The following is a 17,426-nucleotide window of genomic DNA, read 5'->3' as shown; positions in this document are numbered from 1 at the left end:
CATACTGGGTTACTTCTGCTTCTGAGAGCTGAAATCACTTGTGTTATCATCTTTAGTGGTACTCAATTTGTTGTCCTAAAGATAAAGTGCAAGGTCGTCCATGCCAGGCGGACTGAGCCCGCCAAGTGCTTGCTACTGCATCTCTGAGGTTAGCACTTAACTTGTGAGCTGTTCACCCAACAGTAAACCACAGCTTTCTTTTGTGCCTGAAATCTTCATGCCAGTCCTGCCCATGTGTGATGCTAGCCTTGCCCATGTGTGATGCCAGATAGCGCGACACTGATGCACACGTGGGTTGACAGCACCTAATCAGCAAATTGGTTACACCGCTAATCATTACTGACCCTGTTCTTCCTCCCCACAGGTTGCTTGAAGTTGATGTGTCCAGCAATAAGCTATCTTGTCTTTCCGCTGGATTTCTGCATCTCACAAACCTTCAGAAACTTACAGCCACCAAAAACTTTTTGGAAAGATTGTTTGACGAGGAAAACGGTAATATTTGCTCTGGTGGATTAGTTGTGCATTGGTCCGGTAATGTGAAAGGTCTGCCGTAGATGATGCTGGAATACCTAGCTCTGAGGGCTTGTCCTTTGTTTCCTTAGCATCAAATTGGATTGGACTGAGGAGACTGCAAGAATTCGACGTGTCCGACAATCAACTGACCGAGCTTCCCGCCCTTTTCATGCATTGCATGAAATCATTGAGCTGCCTGAATGTGTGCAGGAACCGACTGAAGGTGTTTCCGGATCCGTGGGCCTGCCCCCTGGTAGGTACCCAGTGATAACGTCCTTGAATCAGTGCACTGTTAGTTTTGAAGATGTCGCAGAATGGAAACAGCAGATATTGAGGGCATACTCTCCCCCGTGATGTCGTTTTCTATCTCATTTTGAATCCCGTCTGTAATATCGTGTATGTGCTCATGGGCATTGCAACGTTGGTGACACTGAGTTAAGATGGTCGTCACTTTCCTCACATGCTGAATTTCAAGGATTTTGTTTGCGATAAATCAGATAACCTTAACTATCTCTTACGTATTGTTTTTTCGCTGAATTTCAAGGGTTCTGTTATGCTAGATTTTCTTCAGGGTTCACTGGCCAAGTCAATTGGCCATGGCCACTGTAAATGTTGCACCAATGATTTAAAAAGACCCATATCCCGCTACCTAGCAGATCAAATCCAAGTTGTGTGTAGATTGAAACGACTGTGCCCCAGCACCAGATGGTCCATAAGCTATTTCCTCCACCCTCAGTCGATGCTGTCCTGTATTCCTGCAAAAATCATTATTGGAAACCATTCCTACAGTAATGTAGAGTATGCCGGTTCCTGCTGTAACGGAGCGTCCGCCACTGTGGCATTAACGGGTAAATGCCCAAAAATGTAAGTCTTCCTCGTCCCCAGTGGCACTCACCGTGTGTCCCCCCTCCTCTTTGCTAGGTCCCCCCCACTTGCCTCCTTTGTGGTTTCCTATCTGCCCCTCTCTCATTACCTCCTTTGACGATCTGGTTCGTAGTCCGCCATGGGAGATATACGCGTTTTTGGGAACAGGAGCACCCCTTTCTCTGTTCAATATTTTAAGAACTACTGGACCGATTTGTTTCTTTTATGCACATCCGTCCAGCTGTGGATGTTCAATGGAAGCACTTTTTTGTTTTATGGGAAAATGAATGGGACTTGTCCGAACACTGTTTTTTTGTTCTGTTAAAACGTTTTTAAAATGTATTTATTGGACATTTGTATGCGCCTATACACCAGAGTTTCCAGGCGCCACAAAACTAGTTGGGGAGTGGCGGAGGGGGGAACATGGGAAAGAAGTAGAACAACAAAAGCAGTTATATTGGCCTTGTGACAATCCTACCATGCAAGACAAAGTGGTAAGTGCAGGAGGGTAGAGGAAGAAGTGCAGGGTGGGGTGTCCAAAGGGAGGGGGGTGGTCAAATGCCTCAGAAGCCAAGGCGGCAAGTGCCAGGGGAATGTTTTTTAACATTTTAATGAATTTTAACCAAGGTTTCCAGTTTGGGGGACACAGGTGACAATTTGTGGACAATTTCCTGTAGATATGTCCAATGAGTCAAAAGTTATTAGAAATACGATTTTGGGAAGTGTGTGTCTGTGTCTTCATATATACATTTTGTGGTAAGTCAGACACGCGGATAAGAGGACATGGTCTTCAACCACCTGGACCTACTAGGCATATCATACACAAACTACGCTGACCACACGCAGCTCCTTAGCCCCCTCTCCAGATCGTATGCCCAAGACACAGCCACCATAAAATCTGCGTACAAGGTCATACAAAATTGGATGTTATCTCACCTACTGTCTCAACGAGGACAAAACAGAAATCCTCAACAAAACTCTGCACTTTGCAGCATTGATCCAGCATACAAGGAATTTATCATTGATGGTAACTGTATCACCACCTTTGCCGCTACCAAAACTCTTGGCGTGTACCTGGATGCCAACCTCAACTTTTCACGTCAAGTAAACTTGACCCTAGCAGCAGCTTACACAGCCAAACTGCTTCTAGCCAGCAGGCCCTTCCTCTCCACTCCCAACCGCCTAACAATTGCAAGAGATATCACAGGAGCCAAGGTGGACTACTGCAACGCCCTACTTACCGGTACTTCTGAATGCAAACTGAACAAACTCCATAAGATTCAGAATAATGCCCTATGACCGGCCTTCGGCCTCTCCAAGTCTGACCATATCTCCGAAGCCAGGAGAGCTGCACACATGCTACCCATCCAGCAAAGGTTTAAGTTAAAATAATTGTCCCTGGTGCACCGCTGTCTCTCCAACACTGCCCCGTCCTACGTCTCATGCTGCGTAGAGAAATATGCCCATGCCCAACCTCTTAGATCATCAAACTCTCACTTCCTGAAGACCCCCAACTTCAACCGCCTCTCAGTAGGGGGCAAGAGCTTCCCAGTCATGGCTTCCAAACTCTGGAATAACCTTCTATCAGCACACAGAGAAGAACAGGCCTACTGGGCCTTACACAGAAACTGAGACACGGCTGTTCAACTAATCGGTGCTCCTTCTAAGACGTTTCCATCACACTACTGCAACTTCCCACCTCACCCTCCCTTTCTCTTTTTTTTTACCTTGATGTAAAATGTAACTTTGTACCCTAATGGAACTAGCGCCTAGATACCTGAGGGTTTTGTGCGCTGTAACAAATGCAAAAATAAATAAATATGGAAAGGATGTTTTCCATCTTGCTGCCAGAACAACTACATACCTGGTTGCAACCTTATTAGGGATCCTCAGGTGAAAAGGTTTTTTCAAACCTTTTAACTGCACCATAACTTTCTTGGTGTTGTGAAAACATGGCCACATTCTCCAACACAATGCTGTCAGGACTATACTGCACTGATGATCCCTAATAAGGGGGAAACCTGGTATGTAGTTGTCCTGTCAGCCTTGCAAATGTTTGTCTTGATTAAGCTATGTATTAAGTAGCACTGCTCTTTTAGACAAAGACAAGTTTCCTGGAGAAAAGGTTTGCATTTGAGCTAATTTGCATACCCACAATGCTTTGCTGTTGTGGCTCAGAACTGGAGGTGAACTTCCAGCAATGGCTACTAGGTGACGTTGTGAAATGTGTGACTTGGCTCAAAGGGACTTTCCTACATATATATATATATGTATATATATATGTTCTGAAGAAAACTATCTGGAAACTGTACGACACCTACTGATGTCTTGTCGAGCAACACACAAGGCAAGAACTGCGTACCTTTCCCCTCTATTTTCAGACCATGACTTACGCGAAGAAGAAGCATGGTGGGCCCGCCTTATAAGCGGAGAAAAGACCAGATGGATAATTGGGACAGCAAAGATTTTAAATTTAGTACTGGAGAAAATTGAAACACTACAAACTTAACAAAGAAAGTCAAAACCACGAGTCACACCATGATACACCGTCTTGACATTTTTACAACGTTCCTTGGAAAAGCCTAGACATGGCTAGACACAAGTAAATAAAGGAGCGGGATCAGGAGCAGACATGGGGCAGAGGACCAAAAGGTTGTGCGGAGAGCGGTATTGCAGAGTTTGCATGCAAGATCAGAGAGATACATTCATCAACGTTAAGAAAGATAAGGCTGTGATTAGATTTCAAGATGAAGCACAAGGAATTTGGAGAGAAAGTGATGTCTGTATGCAAAGATGGGTGAGGATTTAGGTAGGTTGTAGATGTGCATGTAGCGAAGTTGAGAAATGTGTCTAGGGTGGGTAGCAAAGGAGCAGAGGGGGGAAGAGCAAGGAGAAGGCTTGAGCAGTCAAGGTCTCTGTCAAACACAGCCCTAAGGCCCTGAGCCTTGGATGATCAGTTGAGGAGTTCAGAGGTCAAGGCGAGAGTAGAGCAGAGTTAACTTTGGAGTCGAAAAGGAAGATGGCTTCACACTGTGGCCACCTTCCCCGTTGTTTCTTTTCACTTCTGACAGTGAAGGTGGCTGCAGGGTGGGTGTGCTGATGTGTGATTGCATGTGAGTTTGTGGATGTTAGATGTGAATTTGTGTAAATACATAAATAAGTTATATGTTGTCTTTGGTGGCATGTGGCCTGTTGTGAATGATTGACAGCTCAGGGATGAGTGATATGTGTGTTCCGTGAATGGCAGTTTGAATCTGAGCTGTGGTGACGGAGGATGGACTGGTAGGTTTGCAGTCTACATTAAGAAGTTGTACCTATGTAACAATAAATGCTATCTACTTGCTTTGACCAGTGATAACTGTGTCTGAATTAATCTTTCATCTTTATAACAATTGCTTCTTAAAACTCGCACACAAAGGGTCCCACCTGAATTAACAATAATTCCTTTCGACAATTGTTGATTAGTTTGAAATATTAGGTAGCAGCGCCTCCAATAAACCGAGACTATTGCATTGGAATACAGATAGGTACAAATGGCATATGTGGAGGAACAGAAAGTTTGAAGGGATTGTTTTGTTATTTCCCCAAGCCCAGGGCTCGTATATCTCCAGCTCTGAAATCTCTTCACTGGCTCCCTGTGGCTGCAAGGATCAAGTTCAAATCCCTATGCATTGTCCACAAGGCTTTCTCGGGCCTGGGACAGCTCCACCTCCAATTTTCTCTTCCAAAGCATCTTCCTTCTCGAGCTCTCCGCTCATCCACCTTAACTCTCTGAGGGTCAGATGCTTCTCCAAGCAGAGAGTTGGGGGCAGATCTATCTCCTCGGCTGGGGCCTCCCTCTGCAACAGCCTCCCCTTCTCTCAAACATGAGCAGAACCACCTCCGGTTCTGGAAACAACTGAAGACCTTCCTTTTTGCTTCCACTTTCTCTCTTCCTCCCCACTGCTGATGCACCTGGCTGCTTCGCGCATTGGTCACCTGGTCACCCTCTGAACTTGGGCGCAGGCTCCTGCATGTTTAGTTGCCCTCTCACGTCCTCCAGGCTCCCCAGCACTTAAGGGTCTGTTTCTGCAACCCTACAGTTCCGTCTCTCTGCATTTATGAGTCACCCGTTGGCTGTACTTGTAAGTTAACTGCACTTCCCCCTTCCCTTCCCGCTGGCACTTTTCCCCTTCCCTCTTCCCTGCTCTTGCACGATCTGAATGACACAAGGCCTAGTAAAATTGTTATTTTGTCCACCCTTTGTTTCCCTCTCCTTGCCTTGTTGCGCCTAGAAACACTTGTGTGCAGGCACGTTATAAATGCCATATCATATCATATATAACATTTACTCACCCATAGTCTGCCCATGGCCATGCTAATCCCTATGGCCATTCCCACCCAGTTCCTGGCCATTCCCACCCAGTTCCTGCCCATCCCACCCAACACACCTCCTTGTGGAGGAATTCATTGAGCCCGCTTTAATCAAGCCTTACCATCAAATGTTTCATTTGCAGTGTCTGCCAGCGTTTTTTCAAAGCGGTCTTCTGTTAAATGGAGCTGCACACAAGCTACTGCTGTAATAAAAATGTTTCAACCGTGTTTGCCTTTAGCCACTCGATTTATAAGCACTATGTATGTCCTTCACTGAAATCCTGTTAAAAAATATGCATTGGCAAAGCCAACATATTTGACTTGTGTATTGGTATTGGGCCTTTGCCAGACACTGCTGTTCGATGCCCAGGTACTCGCACCATTTTGCACCTGCTACCATCAGTGGCCAGTTAATACCACTAGGGCAGTGCCTGGCAAGTGAATTTCCCATGCCTACACAGAAGCCTAAACTGCAGCATTGCCAATGGTTGTTGTTAAGTCTGGCTGAGGAGAGGGGTACTTTTTGTGGCTGGTGCCGCAGTAATAATGCAAAGTTGAAAAAGTAGGGAAAAAAGGTAATGTTCGGTGGCGAACCAGAAGAAGGACTCTGTCCAATGACTGACCTGTTCAAGGGTGTTTATTGAAACTAAAAAACTCCTATCTTGCCCTGTCTCTGTGAGGGAATGTTGCCTACCTAGAAACTAAAACTAATGGTGCTCATAAAAAGAAAACAGTTGTGTCCAAATCCTAGTGCGCTAACTGGCCCTTACACTTTAAGAAAACAACAAAAAGGAAGAGGACGGAGCAATGTCCTCGGTCTTCAGTTTCTGCCTGGCCCAATCACTGGAATTCCTGTTGCTTGTGTGCAAAGTTCATCAGTATTTCAAAAGACAGTTCATAACCTCTCTGCAGGGTCGGTTGTTCATGTCTTTCGTACTTTTTTCTCTTCCTTCGAAAAGTCATGATTTGCTTCATACAAGTTTCCCACCCTCGACTTGGTACTTGAAACCCTCCTAATTCTGTTTCTCTATGATTGTTAGGTTTCGTAGTTCTTGGATTATTCACGGTCCACGTGTACTGTATTGGCTTTGGTTCCACTTGTCCAGAATAGGGCGTCTGCCCCCTCAGGTTTGTCAGGTTCCCGTAACCTTGCTGGTGTCCCCAGCCTTAGCTGTCTCATAGTTCCTCTGGGCTCTCCGTACCCTGTCATCTTTTGACAGGCTTGCTTCCTCTCTGCTCTGATTTATGAGGCTCTCGTAACCTCATAGGTTCTCTCCGAAACCCTTATTGTCGCTTGACCAGCTCGCTTCCCTTATGCTCTGGTTTATCAGGCTTCGTAACCTTGCCGGCGTTCCCAGCCTTTGTAGTCTCGTAATTCTTCGGGGGCCTCTTATGCCCTGTGGTCCTTAGATGGACTTGCTTTCTCTCTATTCTGGTTTTTCAGGTTTACTCGGGTTTTATACAAAAAATGTATGTATGCGTGCATGTGAGGGTTTGTGTCTATGAGTTCACGTGTGAATACGAGGGTGTATGTTGTATCGGTGTGCAGGTAAATAAGATAGTGTGTGCTTTATGAATGCATGCGCCTATGTGTGTGCAGGAAGACGAGCGGGCCTCCAATTTGGAGGAGGGGTGTGTTAAGGATATCAATCAGGAGTCACACACCGGACCAGGACACTTGGTCTTATCCTGTGATGTGGCGCTCAATAGGAATGCTTTTTCTTTCATTTCAATGAATTCAAATTGAGCCCATACCCGACCCGTCTCACATCCCCTTTTACAAGTACCCCGGGTCACAATGGACCATGAACACGGCCGGTTGGTGAAAATACAATATTTATTTATTATTTTTAAAATTCACAAAAATCACACAAATTTTAATATTGGGCAGCAATCACCAATGGGGTGATAATTACAATAAAAACTACTGAACTACACTTGGTTAACCTTCTACATTAACATATCCAAAGAACAATTGAATAGGAGCACTTTTTGAATTAGGATAGATAGCACTCAAGTAAAGTTTCCCCCTGCAATGTTCCCTCAACCCACACATAATTAAACTCAGATAGATAGAAAGAGGCAGCAGGTAGTCGGGGATAAGAGGCCGCAAACAGAATCAAAATCCGACCTTCCTTCGCAAAATAGGGGAAAACCTTTTCAACCCCTTGGCAATGGCATAAAATGACACTCTGAAATTGACAAATAAATAATTAATGTGTGGTTAAATCTTTGAGGCAAATATGAGTTCTCACAAAGGCAGTAATGCATAGAAACTAGCAATCACAAGGCAATGGATCAATAAAAGGCATACAATTCTAAAGCGAGTGGAAAGTTAGAACATGCTGCAGCCGAATTCACACGTTAGAAAATTGCATTTGTTTTCAATTCGCGTTTAAAATGACACACATGAATTTTAGGAAAAACAGGTGAAATACTTGGATTTTCCATGCAGTTTTGGGGCTGGGAGACAGATGTATATCACAGGGATAATATAGAGGTGAAAGTAGGGCTATAGGTGAAGAATTAAGGGAGATTTGGAAGGTAGCTGGTTTGCTTTGGGTAAAATGAAACCATGAGAGAGGAAAGAAAATCAGCTGAGAAAATAGCAGGTTTGACTTAAATTAGGTTATCAAGACTATATTTATAGAGGGACACAGTAAGATCCAAGGTTGATTTGCGAAGTCAAACTTGTCACCCCAGTGTTCAACCTTATGCGTAAATTACTTTGATAACTCAACATATGACTAAGGATGTATGATCTATGCAGGACAAAAGGAAATAGGAAAGTGGTGCTAATGCTTGGAAATTCAATGACAGGGTGCACAGAGAAATCTAACAGTTTTTAACAAGTTACCAGGGTATAGAAAGGATTGCTTAGGGAGTGGAATAAAGACAAAAGGGTCAGGATGGGGAGACTATGTGTTTCTCTGGGATGGGGATTATACTCACAGCCCACTTTTGAATCTGGGATTTTGGACAGTCAACAGGTTCTGCTCACAAAAGATTCTGGTCATTGGATAGCGGTCTCTCCTGGCAAAAGACAGCTGGACAAAGGTCTGGTCACCGGATACTAAAGGTCAGCAGGCATGCAGGTAGTGGCAAGAAGCCAGACTGGTTTCAGGATGCTTCCCAAAAAAGGGTACCACAGCTTTTCACTTTGGTATGGGATTTTAGTGGGTTTTTCTGGATCAATGACCTTGCTGGGATAGAAGAATCAACTATGCTTAAGCATTGCTGGGATAGGATCAGCAACGCTTTGGCCTTTCAGTGGAATCTGGAATCAGGAAAATGAATGTAGCAGATCAGGAACGCAGGCGCAGGAAATTCAGGAAAGAGTCCCAGAGTTCTGTCAGGGACCCTTTTTATAGAGCGTGGTAACATCACATAATTATTGGTGGGCAGAACTGAGCTAGGCCTACCTCCAAGACTCAGGTAGGTCAGCCTAAGTTAATCGCCTCCTCGAGGAGGAGTCTCAGTTTGAGGTTGCATTTTATGAGGTAAAAAGCCTTCCCACAGTCCTGTTTGCCAAAAATCAACCTGAACATAATTTACACATTTGTACAGTTGTGGCATTTTACCCAATTACATAGGCAGATTACATATTTTGTGCAGATCATGTCGGTCCAACTCTCCAGTTTCTGAGACCCTGTTTCGTCCGTTTAACAGTTTCATCATTTTTAGTGAGAAATCTTCTGCATAAAATTCTATAACTTTATACATGTGTGTGGATTATCATTAGGCATGTAAGTATTAAAATTCGCCATGGCATCATGGATACTTTCCTTATACTACCCAATTGTCTGCCATATCTATTCCCCATGTGTCAGTGAAGTTTATGACGTCTTAAATGAAAGCCCATAAAATCACATTTAAACTGTTAACTGTTCACATTTTTGCAAAGTCCTGTGGTAAAGATAAAAGTCTTACAAGTTTTATTTATAAAATAGTCTTTGGAAGCAAATGTTCAGTATTGTTCCCCATATACAGGCATAGCTTTCAAGCTTCCCCCCTCAATCCAGGGTTGTCATGGTGTTTTTTCCTTGAAGCTTCTTGTAGAAGTCTCAGGGAGGTGTGATTTTTCACTTCGCACATCCGTGTCCCAGAAATCCCATTTTAAGAGGCTGGAGCACAGACCGAAGTCTGTAAAGGTAGCAATTATCACTTGTGTGTTCTGGGATCTACTATGGGGGCCTTTTGTTGCTAGCATCCTCCCAGCAGAAATCTGTTTTGGGCTGATTTTCCCCCATGTAGCCAACCCTGCTCAATATAACCATCTCATACATGTATTTCACGGCACATTCCCCTTTCACATTGCTGGGAAAGGATACTTTTTTGTTCAACATTGTACTTTTAAAACAGGCATTTTCTTCTTTGGTTTGCAAACGCCGATTTTGACATATGTGGTGACAGCTGCTAGCATGTTCCTTTCAAATTTGTTTTTTCTATCTGGATTCCCACATTGTTCTGTATCCATAGTTAGTTCCTTTTACACAACACTCTGTACAAGGCAAAGGTTTCCTGAAATTGACATGTGCACAGAAATCTAGAATTTCTTTCCAAGCGGTGAGTTTTGACATTTGTAGCAAAAGTTTAAGCTTTTTTTCCCTGTAGCTGAAGTAAAGCTTTTGTTGATTCGCTCAGATTTGGCTGGCACAGCCTGCCATTCAGGAATAATGCTCTTTTCTGATGGAGCACAATGTGAATATGGCTGGGCATGACAGGATATTTTTGATAAAGGTAGGTGTGATGAAGAACAGGGAAAAATAGCATCATAGCGGCATCATTTTAAAGGTGAAATTATCCCTTTTTCGATAGGAACTTTGGGCTTGCAGCAAAGCAGCGCTGCTTTTTCACTCCATTTCTTTAAAACCAACAAGAACACACCCTAGTAGCCTTTCTCGGGGTGCTTCCTGTTCCATCTTGCCCAATGGCGCTTGGCAAAACCGTGCAGCCCTCCTTTTGTCGCTGCAAAACGCAGTTTGGATGCAATGGTACTCACAGGAGGCAGCGCAGCCATTTTGCTGGTCCTACTGAAGTGCAGCTTGGTGATGTGGGGAAGAATTCTGTTGAGTGGGTCAATCTAGTCCACAGGTGGGGTGCTACATTGGTGCAGTGACAGCCATTCTCGGCATCATTTCTTACTGTGACATATGACTTTGTTTACTGACATCAAGGTTAAAGCCAACATGAGTATTCTTGTGTAACCATACTGGCCTACATTGGTGCGGCCAATCTGGACATGTTTTATTATAGTATCATTACTGACAAAAGCAAACATGAGAATGTTCTTGTGTAGGAAAATGTTTATATTTTGTTGTAACCAACATGGACATGTATGGTACTAGCATATTTTGTGGGCTTAAGCATCAGGAAAATGCTTTGGGAAATGCTTCTGTGCAGCGGTGGCATCTATTAGAGCTTTTCATATGTTACCCTACCAAACTGATAACATGTTCTCAGAGGGAGAACCGAGAATAACCCTCACTTCCCCAAACCAACACGGTGGTTATTTTGGTTTCTCTCGCTATGCTCACCTACTCCTGCATATTGATGAGAAATTAGGTTTAGGTCGAAATTACTGAAAAAAAATGGTTGCATTGACCAAAAGTTCTAAAAATGCTACCACCAAAGGTTTGAACACCAAAAGTTTGAACCTTTGGTGGTAGCATTGATAAAAAAAAACGGGGGCTGCTGGGGTGTCCCCCGCATTGCCCGCACACTTTACTTTGGTATAGTGAATAGGTGTTTTTGGGGGACAACCCCACAGCGTTCGGTTTTTTAAAAAAAACAGGGGCTGCAGGGGTGTCCCCCACATCGCCGCGCCCACTGTACGTCATGGTATAGTGAGCGGGGGTTGCGGGGCACACCCCCGCAGCCTTCCATTACAAAAAAAAGAAACTGGGCTGCGCGTCTGTCCCCCGCATCGCCCTGCTCACTATACTTTATTGTATAGTGAGCAGGGGCTCTGGGGACGCCGAAGATTGAGGGCAGAGCTGGAGACATTAGAGAACAGGATTGCTAAGCTGGAAGCCTGAGGGCCCTTGACAGGTCAGCCCAAAAAAGACCTTGCGGAAATGAGAATGTAATCTGCCCAGGCGTTCGGTAGACTTTCCAAATTTGACTTTGAGACACGGGTGGAACAGATATATGCTGAGGGGGACAAGTCTGGCAGGATGTTAGCATGGTTATGCAAATGGAAACAACTTAAAGTGCTGCCCACGCTGCTAGACAAGAGTGGTTCCCCATGGAGGTCCCAAACGGCTACAAATGACATTTTGGATGTATATTACTCCGAGTTGTATAGACATGATATGCAGATACCCAACAGGGAAATGGAGGATGCTATTAACCAGATCCGGCTCCCACAACTGACAAAAATACAGGTCGAGAAACTGGACAAACCCATTTCATTGGAGGAGGTGCAGGAGGCAATAACAGCGCTAACTGCGGGTAAGGCCTCGGAGTGACGAACTGCTGTCCGAATTTTACAAGACATATAGCTCAATATTAGCAACGCCGCTATTAAAGGTCCATGATGAGGTGTACGAAAAAGGTGTTTTACCACTGGGTAAGCGAGAGAAGATGGTGATACCCATATTTGAACTGGGGAAGCCCATGGAGTGCTGTGATTCCTATTGCCCACTAGTCATGCTGAATTATGATGGTAAAATACTTACAACTATATTGGCCGGCCGCTTCCGCAAGGCAATAAACACCATCATACATGCTGATCAGACGGGATTTGTACCTGGCCGAAGCACGGCCTCAAACTTGAGTAGGGTACAATACGTAATAGATCAAACTAACGATCAACAGGCACACCTAGTGATATCGTCACTAGATGCCATTAAGGCATTCGACTCTGTGTTTTGGGAATGGATGTATGCAATGCTGAAGGGGTTTGGATTCAGAGAAGTATACATGAAGTGGGTTAAATTAGTGTATACCAACCGGGTGGTTAAGGTTAAATCAGGGATGTCCGCTCTCGCTGATGCTATACATATTGGCACTGGAGCCACTAGTGGTGTACCTACGGCAGGAATATCTGGCAGTGGGCATAGACGTGGGATGCACAAGACACCATATATCGTTATATGCGGAAGACGTCTTGCTATATATAAATAAGCCCACTCATAAACTCCACATACTAGACGTTTTAGATGACTTTGCAAAATTGTCAGGAATCACATTTAGCAGGCAGAAGTCGTGCCTGTTCCCACTGGTGGGACTCCAACGGGTAGTCGTAGAGGATTTACCGGACCTGGGATTGAAGTGGGAGACAATCGCATTCAAATACCATGCGGTTCAGATAACACATATGCCACAAGAGACACATAGAATTAACGCAATCAGGATAACAGATGGGATAAGGATGTCAATGATATTATGGGCCCGACTGTCACTCTCACTTATGGGTAAAGTCTCTATAAGAAAAATGATCATTCTCCCAAGATTGCTGTACACATTTTCAAGTGTACACTATTACATAGAGCCAAGGTTCTTCAGGAACCTAGAAATTATAATTGCACTTAAAACACTATACTTACCGTACCAACAGGGTGGTGTACAGCTTCCGAACTTAGAATTATGGCTGCCCAATTATATTACCGGGCTGCCCAATTGTGATATGTGACATTATGGCTATCGAACGGCATTACCACGGAAACCAACCGATTGCAGATGATAGTGAAGCCACCTAAACTCAAAGAAATACTGTGTGTCCCAGGAACCTGCATGGGTAACCAATGCTTGATTGTGGGACTAGGTAGAAAGATTTGGACCAGAGTGCTGAAGTGGGCCCGCCTGATAGACCCCTACTCGCGAAATACCTCCATCGTAGCGGACACCTGCTCGGATCTGCCTGACCTGAGAGTAGATAGAACTTGGGAAAATCATGGCACACACGCAGGAGGGGGGACATGTTTGCTAATGGGGTATTTAGGGAGTTGGACAGCCTGATGTTAAATGAGGGGCTGCCCGGTGGCCAATTGTTACGATAAGTAAGGGTGCGAAAGGTGGCTAAGCAAAAGTGGCACGGATGGCCTGCCGAACCGGAAGAGGAAGCACGGTTATCTCTGCTGTACGCCCTGGAAGATGGCTTTAGGCCAGCGGTATTCAAACTGTGGGGCGCGACCCCCCAGGAGTCCGCGGGTGCATCCCTGGGGGGCCCTGAGAGCTCCGCATGAAATATTATAAAATATATATATATATATATATATATATATATATATATATATATATATATATATATATATTTTTTTTTTTTTTTATTATTTTTTTTCTTTTTAGATTGGAAGAAATGGGCAGGCGTGGCTCACATGGTCGAGCTGAAGCATGAAACTGTCTCAGGCAACAATGAAAAAGTGGCCCACAGTTGTAAATGGATATTCATTCCTTTAGTCACAGACTGGGCCTCATTAAAACTATGAAGGTATGGTAACAACGGTGCCGGTAAGCTACCGGCACCGTTGCCACCGTACTGCCATAGTAAGAGTTGTGCTCGCAGGTGCCTGAAAGCCAGGCCGTGCGGCACCCGCGAGCACTGCTCATCAGATGCACCAGCACCGTTATTAACGATGCCGGTGCATCCAAGCTCCCCATTCCCATTGAGCCCTATGGGGCTCAAATGGGATTGGGGATCTACCGGTAGCGGCACCCACCAAAGGGCAATTATCAGGTCTGCCTAAATCGGCATGACCCGGTAATTGCCCATTCGCTGGTGCCGGACCCGGATGCAACTCCGGCGGCTGCCGTGCTGGTTTTACCGGCACAGCTACCGCCAGGGTTGTAATGAGGCCCACTGTTTCAATAGTACCCAAGGGGTGCTTTGTGTTAAAATGCAAGTAAATTGCGATATATTCAGCAACAATGGTCAATATTACTAACTGCATAGTTAAGTAACTCATCAGAAAACTGGTCCACATTGGCCAAAATGGAGGCCCATTTTGACTGGCCCACACTAGCATTTTGCATTTTTGTTACAGGCATTGCCCTATAGGCCAGTCCGAGCCTGGCGGCTCATCCATAATGTCGAAGGGGCGCCCACCCAGTGGCCCCTCACCCATTATGGAGGAGCTAAGAAACACTGTTTCCCTTTGACAGTTCAGTTTAGTTCCCCAGCCGCACATGCTCACTGAGCCATGCAAGTGCTGGGGTGTTTTGCTTTGCCAGCATTGCATAGCTCATTGGAAATGCTGGCTGGGGCACTGCATGTCTGTATGTCTGAGGGGGAGCTCCTGCGCTTCCTCGCACATATGGACAGAGCGGCCTGGAACTGGGCGTTTCAGCACCCACACGCAGGCCAATGCAGAAGGTACGTTTATGTTCATTGTTATTTTTAAACATGTGTATGGATGCGTGTATGCTTATGCTATGAGTGGGTGTATGGTGATGGATGCTCATGTGAATGATAGAGTGATTGCTGTATGAATGTGCAGCGCCTTGCATACACACATAATCATGTTGATTGTGTTAGGCCCAGTGGGGCCCAGGGGACAGGGATGGTATCTTTTTACTGGACATCTATCATAGATGGCATTTTTGGGGGAAATAGTTATGCCCCTCCACTTAAACAAATCACCAGCTGCCACTGGCCCTCAGACTGTGTTGGAAATGGGATGGTGGGAACCCAGGGACTATAGTGGGAGCACAATGGGCGGGAACCATGGGATAGTGGTGGGAGTAGAGTGGGGAGAGCCCAGGGTGTGTGATGGGGTGGGGAGAGACCAGGGACTGGGTAGGAGTGGGATGAGGGAGCCCAGCGACTGTGATGGGAGCAGGTGACGGAGTGCAATACATACTGTCCATTTGGCATTTCTGGGGGGTTCCGACCTGCCCAAATTTTGCTCAGGGGGGCCCCCTCCAAAAATGTTTGAAGACCACTGCTTTAGGCCGACGTCTAGGATTTACGAATGCCTCCTGGGCAAGTCCAGCGCGACACATGAAAGGTTGAAGAGCAAGTGGGAGGGGAAATGGATACACAGATCACAGAAAAACAGATGGAACAGGCTTTATCTTCTGTAAGAAATGTCTAGAAATGCGTGGTTTCGCCTTATTCAACTTAACGTACTGCACCGCACGTACATGGCTCCCAGTAGAGTGGCGCACTTTAACAAAGCGGTGCCTGAATGCCCCTGGTGCCGTGAAGAAAGGGCAGACCTGATGCATATGCTGTGGAAGTGCAGGAGGGTGCAATCTTTGTGGTGTTGCATTGAGCAGGCATGTAGGGGCACAGGGGTTAGTTAGATTTGAGTGGAACTCACTGGAATTCCTTCTGGGAATATACCCCAAGTCTGCAAGGAGTAGACATGTGACTAAATGTATGGACCTGGCATGTATCTTGGGCAAGAGACACATAGCTATGTCATGGAAAATTAATCAGGCCCCCTGTATAGTCAGTGGTAGAAGGAATTTGAATGCTGGTGCCTTGCTGAAACAAAAGTGTTGGCTGGGGCTACACGAGATGACGAAGGGGAGCTGTCAGATGCGCTTGTCGCATGGAGAGACTTCAATGTCCGGATGTTTCCTCCCTCTGATGACAAACCACCTTAAGCAAGTAAAGTAGCACTGTATGGATGTTATGATTAGTGACACGCCTATCATTGACTTGTGATGTCCCACCCTGGAGCAGTCATCCGCGAACTTGTCCGTATTATGACTCCCTTTCATAATCAAGCCCTTGCTGTGTATATGGCCCAAAGGAGCTCTAGTGTTCTGTTTGACTGTTGTTTATGTGCCGTTAAGCACAAGTTTGGTAACAAAATGAGACTGGAAAACACTACATACAGCTGTCAATTTAACCCTTTTACAATGTGAGCAATATTACTATATGTCGTCAATTGCGATGGTTATATTGTGAAGATGTATCTTGATGCTTACTGAAAATCAACAAAAACAAACTTTAAAATAAATATTTAAAGAAGGAAGACTCCCACATGAAGTGGAAGCAAAAAGGAGCTGCAGTGAGCCACAAACGCCAAGAACGCTGCACCTGGCCTTGCAGAGGCACTGAGCTCGCTGATACCGACCGAACTTCTGTCCCTCCATGACCGGGGCTCACAGAAGATGAAGCAGTGGCCAGCGAAAACCGCTGGAGGAAAACGCTTACCACCGCTGAGTGCTGGGAACATTACCTAGAGACCGGGGTGCTCTGGGAGGGCTACACAGGATGCAAACAGCGCTGAGGGAATAAATACTGGCATTGCAAGTCGAACAGTGAAGTTAAATGAAGGAGCGAAGGGCGGCTGGCGCAAAAAAGCACAAACTACTAACATTGAGTACCGAATTGAATGAGAAGCACAAAATGCTAACATTGAGTACCGAATTGAATGAAAAAGCATAAACTGCTAATATTGAATTTCCGAACTGAATGAATGCAACACTGCTAATATTGAATACGGAATTGAATGAAAAGCAAACCTGCTTCTATTAAGCTGATGTCTATTCAATTACTGAAAGAAACTAAATGTGAATGAAGAACTCTAACTGCAGAGGTGAAATCAAGTCTGCGAAACTGTTTATTTTCAAAGCTGCCTTTAAGAAACCACTTGTTTATTGAATATTTAAACTTCTCAGAGGGAAGTCAAGATTCCTGGTTGCGTGACCTGTAATGGGTGGATCGGGTGGTCCAACAACTGCGCCATGACCAGAGAACCACTAATTAACCTGCTACAAAGAGAACTCAAGGCTCCTGG

The 17,426-nt window shown here is 45.1% G+C and overlaps 1 protein-coding gene across 3 annotated transcripts in view; it reads left to right on the top strand.

Moving 5' to 3' along the window:
* LRRK1 (leucine rich repeat kinase 1) overlaps positions 1 to 17,426 on the top strand; it is a 1,071,210-nt gene that overhangs the window by 368,407 nt on the left and 685,377 nt on the right. For all 3 annotated transcript variants that reach the window (XM_069625026.1, XM_069625024.1, XM_069625025.1), the window contains exons 8-9: positions 365 to 492; positions 603 to 766. In XM_069625026.1, coding sequence (XP_069481127.1) covers positions 365 to 492; positions 603 to 766 — 292 coding nt within the window. The remainder of the gene's footprint in view (positions 1 to 364; positions 493 to 602; positions 767 to 17,426) is intronic.

This window comes from Ambystoma mexicanum, chromosome 11 (genome assembly GCF_040938575.1).
Source record: "Ambystoma mexicanum isolate Mex_15411 chromosome 11, UKY_AmexF1_1, whole genome shotgun sequence".
Classification (NCBI taxonomy): domain Eukaryota; kingdom Metazoa; phylum Chordata; class Amphibia; order Caudata; family Ambystomatidae; genus Ambystoma; species Ambystoma mexicanum.
Note: the sequence above shows the minus strand (reverse complement) of the source record. Positions and strands in the feature narration are given on the sequence as shown.